General features: G+C 52.8%; 1 protein-coding gene across 1 annotated transcript; it reads right to left on the reverse strand.

Moving 5' to 3' along the window:
* Positions 1-6016: 6016 nt before the first annotated feature.
* On the reverse strand, positions 6017-7030 carry LOC124673142 (probable long-chain-alcohol O-fatty-acyltransferase 4). Its single transcript, XM_047209272.1, has one exon. The coding sequence runs from the start codon at positions 7028-7030 to the stop codon at positions 6017-6019; it is 1014 nt and encodes a 337-aa protein (XP_047065228.1).
* Between the last annotated feature and the right edge of the window lie 295 nt (positions 7031-7325).

Genomic DNA, 7325 nt, shown 5'->3' on the forward strand with positions numbered 1-7325 from the left:
CAAGGTTATGATGGCATGTCACTCCAGTAAATTATCTTTGTTATCGCTTACTCGCTCGGGACGAGCAGGAACTAAGCTTGGGGATGCTGATACGTCTCCGACGTATCGATAATTTCTTATGTTCCATGCCACATTATTGATGATATCTACATGTTTTATACACATTATATGTCGTATTTATGCATTTTCCAAGCACTAACCTATTAACAAGATGCCGAAGAGCCGACTGTCGTTTTCTCGCTGTTTTGGTTTCGTAAATCCTAGTAAGGAAATATTCTCGAATTGGACGAAATCAACGCCTGTGGTCCTATTTTTGCACGAAGCTTCCGTAAGACCGAAGAGGAAACGAAGTGGGGCCACGAGGCGACGACACGCTAGGCGGCGCGGCCCGGTGCCGGCCGCGCGGCCCCGTTGTGTCGCCACCTCGTGACGCCCCCGACCTACCCTTCCGCCTACTTAAAGCCTCCATCGCGAAACCCCCAGCACCGAGAGCCACGATACGGAAAACCTTACCGAGACGCCGCCGCCGCCAATCCCATCTCTGGGGATTCAGAGATCGCTCGCGGCACCCCGCCGGAGAGGGGAATCATCTCCCGAGGACTCTTCACCGCCATGGTCGCCTCCGGAGTGATGAGTGAGTAGTTCACCCTCGGACTATGGGTCCATAGAAGTAGCTAGATGGTCGTCTTCTCCTTATGTGCTTCATTGTTGGATCTTGTGAGCTGCCTAACATGATCAAGATCATCTATCTGTAATGCTATATGTTGTGTTTGTCGGGATCCGATGGATAGAGAATACTATGTTATGGTGATTATCAATCTATTACCTATGTGTTGTTTATGATCTTGCATGCTCTCCGTTATTAGTAGAGGCTCTGGCCAAGTTTTTGCTCTTAACTCCAAGAGGGAGTATTTATGCTCGATAGTGGGTTCATGCCTCCATTAAATCTGGGACAAGTGACGTAAAGTTCTAAGGTTGTGGATGTGCTGTTGCCACTAGGGATAAAACATTGATGCTATGTCCAAGGATGTAGTTATTGATTACATTACGCACCATACTTAATGCAATTGTCTCGTTGTTTGCAACTTAATACCGAAGGGGTTCGGATGATAACCTGAAGGTGGACTTTTTAGGCATAGATGCATGGTGGATAGCGGTCTATGTACTTTGTCGTAATGCCCAATTAAATCTCACTATATTTATCATATCATGTATGTGCATTGTCATGCCCTCTCTATTTGTCAATTGCTCGACTGTAATTTGTTCACCCAACATGCTATTTATCTTATGGGAGAGACACCTCTAGTGAACCGTGGACCCCGGTCCTATTCTTTACATCGCATACAATTCTATCGCAATACTTGTTCTTTACTCGCTTTCTCGCAAACAATCATCTTCCACACAATACGGTTAATCCTTTGTTACAAGCAAGCCTAGTGAGATTGACAACCTCACTGTTTCGTTGGGGCAAAGTACTTTGGTTGTGTTGTGCAGGTTCCACGTTGGCGCCGAATCCTCGGTGTTGCGCCGCTACATCCCGCCGCCATCAACCTTCAACGTGCTTCTTGGCTCCTCCTGGTTCGATAAACCTTGGTTTCTTTCTGAGGGAAAACTTGCTACTGTCTGCATCACACCTTCCTCTTGGGGTTCCCAACGGACGTGTGTTAATTGCACGCATCACTGGCCGCACCCCATAGAGGCCGGCCACCCCCTCTCCCAAACCCTAGCCGCCCCTCTCCTCCACCTCTCCCGCACGCTTAGCGAAGCTCCGCCGGAGTTCTCCATCGCCACCGCCACCACGCCGTCGTGCTGCCGGGAGTCAAGGAGGAGCTACTACTTCCGCTGCCCGCCGGAACGGGGAGAAGGACGTCGTCTTCATCAACACCGAACGTGTGACCAAGTACGGAGGTGCCGCCCGATCGTGGCACCGTGATCAAGATCTTCTACGCGCTTGCAAGCGGCAAGTGATCGTCTACCGCAGCAACAAGAGCCTCATCTTGTAGGCTTTGGAAATCTTCAAGGGTGAGTCTCGATCATCTCCTCGTTGCTCCCGTCTTCTAGATTGCATCTTGGCTTGGATTGCGTTCTCGCGGTAGGAAAATTTCTGTTTTCTATGCTATGTATCCCTACAAAGGGCAGGTCAGGGGCATCACGAGGGGCCCACACGCTAGGGCCGTGTGGCCAGGACCTGGGCCGCGCCGCCCTAGTGTGGCGTCGCCTCGTGGCCCCACTTCGTTTCCTCTCCGGACTTCTGGAAGCTTCGTGGAAAAATAGGACCCTGGGCGTTGATTTCGTCCAATTCCGAGAATATTTCCTTACTAGGATTTCTGAAACCAAAAACGGCGAGAAAACAAGAATCGGCTCTTCGGCATCTCGTCAATAGGTTAGTGCCGGAAAATGCATAATAATGACATATAATGTGTATAAAACATGTGAGTATCATCATAAAAGTAGCATGGAACATAAGAAATTATAGATACGTTTGGGACGTATCACCAGTCTGAACATATATTCAGCCAAGTCTCAAGTATAGAGTTAAATTACAAGTCTGAAGGAGAAAGGAGAAAATAGAATTGACACTGCCAAGCCTAGCAACTAAGCATCCTGCAACAATGGAACATACCGAGAAGAGCTGAAAGGAGTGTAGAAGGATAAGCTGAAAGGATCTTGAAGTCCAGGCAGCGCAAAGAAACGAAACTCGCTTGCCTAGCGATCACTCTACACCTTGAAAGAACTAGGAGCGTTGCAGCCATCGTCAAAAGGCATCCCACTACCGAAGTCGTGACGTGACACCGAGAGCTGCAAACACCACCGAAGGGGAGAGTTCCACCAAGACAGTCACTGCACATCCTCTTGGCCTCGAACAAGGAAGGTCGCGGCAGCCGTCGAAGGGCATCCCACTAGCCGAGGTTACATCGCAACACCGAAAGCCGCCGACATCACCGAAGGGCAAAGTTCCACCGAGACGAACTCCGCACTTCCTCTTGCCTCCGCCATCACCAAATGAGGAAGCTTGGGCACAACACGAGGCAACAAGAACTTCATACACTATCGAATAACGACAATCACCGAGACTGCACCGAAGACACGAACATCCCTGAGAGAAGGTCAACCAATGCCGCATCCATGCTTCGGCCAAGCCAAACAACCACTTGTCTCCCAGCAACGCCAACCAACCAGCACAGGGTGGCAGCTCCGAAGACGATGCTTCCATCCAGGTACGCGACGTGCAGCGCCGCCCTCGCCGGATCAAAGAGATCTAGGGTTTCCCCCGGAGAAATGCAAATCCTGACCAAGGAAGAACTAGAAGTCCCCGAAACACCGCCTTCAAGAAGGTAGCGGCACCCGTGGGTGTCGCCGGCGTCGACTCCGACAAGAGTAGGACTTTCGTCCGGATAGCAGCACCTCGGCAAACCTGCAACCGCCCCACCAATGTGCTCAAAGAATTGAACGTTGCCGCCGCCCTCAAGGATGACTGCATCGCGTCAACGACGCGCCGGAGCTGGAGAGGGAGGTCTGGCCACCCGCCGCCGGCAACCAGAAGTATGCAGGAGGCTCACCTGACCTCCACGCATCCGGTCGTGCAACGCACCTGCGTCATAGCCGCCTACTGCCGCAGCTAGCCGGACATCCCCGCTCAGCCTCAACGCCCGCTGCCGCCCGCTGCGAGGAGAACCTCTGTTCCCCTACCAGCAACCTCCGCCTGCAGCCTTTGGAGCAGGGCAACAACCGCCGCCTCCACCCCAAGCCCTCCGCCGCGAAGCCCTCCACGCAGCCGCCCACCACGACGACGCCGCCGCCCGTGCTCGCCACCACGCCGCCGCGCCCCACGCTAGCCCGACGCCGCCGCTCGACCGCGCCAGCCCGCGACGTCCCTACCGAGCGATGGGAGAGGGAGCCCCGCCGCCGCCGATGCCGACCGGGCTTCGCCCGTTAGCGCGCCCCGGCGGCAGCGAGGAGAGGGGTGGAGGCGGAGGGTGTGGGTGTGGGCTCCAGCGGCTAGGGTTTCCCCCGGTCGCTCGCGGGAGGGGATAAGGTTTCCCTCGATCAGAGCATCTGTTGATTCCTCCAATTGATCTATATATTCACAAAATATAATGCCCAATCGAATCGATCGTGATTAATCCCACTTGCTTGGCGGCTGCCCACTTCCTCCAGGACTCCACAGTCCAGTCGCCAGAGCGCCATTCCCCTGCCTACGACCTGTTCCCATTTGATTGATTGCAAGATGACAATCTGTCTTTCCCATATCTTTTTGATCATCTCCTAGAAACCCTCACGGTGTAACCATCCAAGCTTAAATTTGAAACGATGTGTACACTGTAGCCTAGGTAATCCGGTGGTCAACCGGATTTTTTTCGATAAAGGGAATATATTAATATCAAGAGATACCAATTACACCCAGTCTCTGCAACAACGCACCACCCTAATGGCACTACGGACGCACACAGCCAAAAAAAGGAAAATAAAACTAAGAAAAAAAGTCCCGCTACAGTATCTCGGGCCTAACAACAGCAATACATCCACCGCCATGACAACACCTGAATTACAGACTCTCCAAAAAAACGACGCCTCCAAGAAGGGAACAATGCTCAAACACCGTCGTCGCCCGATCAAAGATCTTAGGTTTTTACCCTGAAGATAGTCCCCGCTCTCAAAACAATGCCTCCACCAAGGTCATTGTTAGGCACAACCAGTTAAGGCCAGACCTTGGGTTTTCACCCTGAAAGGTAGGACTCTGCACTTCACCTGTGTTGTCGCCCCCACTTTTATACCGCTGCTGTGAAGCCCGGAACAGCAAGCAAGCTCCTCAACAGCGTGAAGACTTGAACCTCCCTTAGCTAGTCCTCCCCTCCGGCCTTCATGAAATTCTCTTCTTCCGACTTTCATCATGGATCCATAGTCACTTGATGTCAACACAGAAAAAAGAGCTTCGTGCCGCTCCCTCCAGAACCAAGCGGTCGGAATAAACGCATGGGTGCGTACGACCACATACCTCCGATCCAGCAAACTCCAGGCAAAGCACTGTTACATTCGCCGGCGGAGCCTTCCGGAACTCAACCCACCGGCCATATCATGAGTCTAGGCTTCCGGTAGGTCCTCCTCTTTACGCAAGAGAGGACCTAGGACCGCCGCCTTTATTCAGGTTGGACCCCCACGTCGGCGACCATCCCGGGCTGTCCAATCCAACCCTCCACCGGCGACACCATCGCCGGCTTCCAAGCTCCTCCATCTCACCACCGGATCGCGGTGATAGATTAAAGATCCACCACCACCAACCGCAGGCCGACCCTCTCCGGCGAAGAAGAGGCCACCTCCTCCATCGAACCCAAGGCTGCTGCCCCAGGCGCCCTCGTGTCAACCGGATGGGTACATGGTGTGAAAAAGCCTCAATCCAAGGTAGAGCCCGTGCCGATACTATAGAAAATTTATATTCCCAATCAACGTCAATTAACTTTTCATATATAGGCTCAGAAAAGCTGTTTGCCCAAATAAATTGCATTCCTACAATTAAAACTTCTCTTGAATCCAATTTGTTAATGAATGGATTGAGTAGAAAAGGCTAATGATTATTAAATCTGACTCTACTATTCTCAAATAGAAATCTAAGTAAATTAAAATCCCCCAATAAAAATAGGGTATGGGTTTTCTTTAGCAAGGTTTATCATTTCTCGAAGAAAATCAGCCCTAGCATAGCTAATGATCATACACAGTTATGAACTTTATCTACAAAACTGACACAATATATTTTGGCAATGTCATTGATATTCAATTCTAAATCGATCAACACAATGAAAAATGAAAAAGAAAAATCTCATCATGAAAAGTATACAAAAGCTATCAAGTTTGAACTTCCAACTATCCTCACCATGATTTCTCATTTTCATTTCTCAATATGTGGATATATTTGGAATTAGAAACTTTGGACATGATAAATACATGTAATTGCAATGCTGTGAATACAATTCAGGTTTTTCCAATGGTCATTAGGAATGCTAGTTAGGTGTCTAGCATACTACGTGCATCCAATCTTTGTGACAGCGTCTAGAAAGAAAGCCCCCACTGCTGCCCACTCCTCTTGGATCTTCTCCTCGATCCCGCCACTGAACAACGGCGGGAAAAAGAGCCAGAACGACGTGGTTGTGACAAACATCACCACCATCACCGTCGCCACTACGCGAGGCGGCGAAGGCCACCCCCACGCCGTCCACCGCCGCGCGCACCACCCCTCGGCGATGCAGCATGCGCCATGCAGCAAGAAGAACGCCGATATCTCGCCAGTAGGCGGCCATTGTAGGGTGAAGTAGAATATCATGGCCTCGTGCATCAGCCCTGACACGGCGAACGACGCCAGGACGCCGGCAGCGACCCCGGCGCGGGCCCGCACGGGCTCGTAGACCGATGTCCTGAGAATGGCGGACACCATGAGGTTCCACCGCCGGCCCCAGAAGTCGCGCAGCGACGAGGCGAGGTACGGCCGGTCGAACTGCGGCTCCATCTCCATGCCGAGCGCGCCGCCGACGGCCGCGATGCAAGGGAGGAGGAGGTCCAGGAAGCAGTACATGTGGACGCCGTACAGAGCGAGGCGCAAGTAGAGATGCAGCCGGTCCCTGAACTGGTAGAGCCGGAGGACGGCGGCTAGAGCGGCGACCTTGACCGCGCAAGAAGCAAGGGAGACCGGCGCCTTGGCCTTGGACGCTCCCTCAGCGCCGCCGCGTAGCTTGACGGGTAGCAAGGCGGTGAAGAGGAAGGTGAGCAGTGGGAGGGCTGGGTCGAGCGGACCGCGGCCGGCGGCGAGCAGGCCGACCTTGAACATGCAGAGCCAGGCGAAGAAGAAGGCGGCAGTGCCCCGGACGCTGGCGGAGGAAGTGAATGCCAGGGGCGCGGCGGCGAGGAGCGCGAGCACAGGGAGAAGCGCGACTAGACGTGGGAGCCCCGGCCGGAGGAGGGAGGACGATGCGCGAGCGTACAGCGCGGCCGCCGCCACGACCGCGTACACCTTGGGGATGCTGTCCTGGAGCAACTCCATGACTTCGTGTGTCCCAATCTGTCGATGTTCAACGAATGGAAATTCTTACTAGTAGTATAAGCAAGTGGCTCTCACTGACCGGCGTTGTCACTTTATTCAACTGACCGGTGCCGGCGTGCCGATTGGGTGTATGCTAGCCGTCGGCGATAGTTTAGTACTCCTTCCGTCGGCCGGAGATTTATTTAAACCCAAGTGCTAATAAGTGCTTGGGTGCTGATTTTTTACTTCAAGCTCTTGCTTTTCGTCCGTCCGATGGCGTGATCAAACGCGTGACCACAACCGGTTCCAACAGCAC

Source organism: Lolium rigidum, chromosome 7, assembly GCF_022539505.1.
Source record: "Lolium rigidum isolate FL_2022 chromosome 7, APGP_CSIRO_Lrig_0.1, whole genome shotgun sequence".
Classification (NCBI taxonomy): Eukaryota; Viridiplantae; Streptophyta; class Magnoliopsida; order Poales; family Poaceae; genus Lolium; species Lolium rigidum.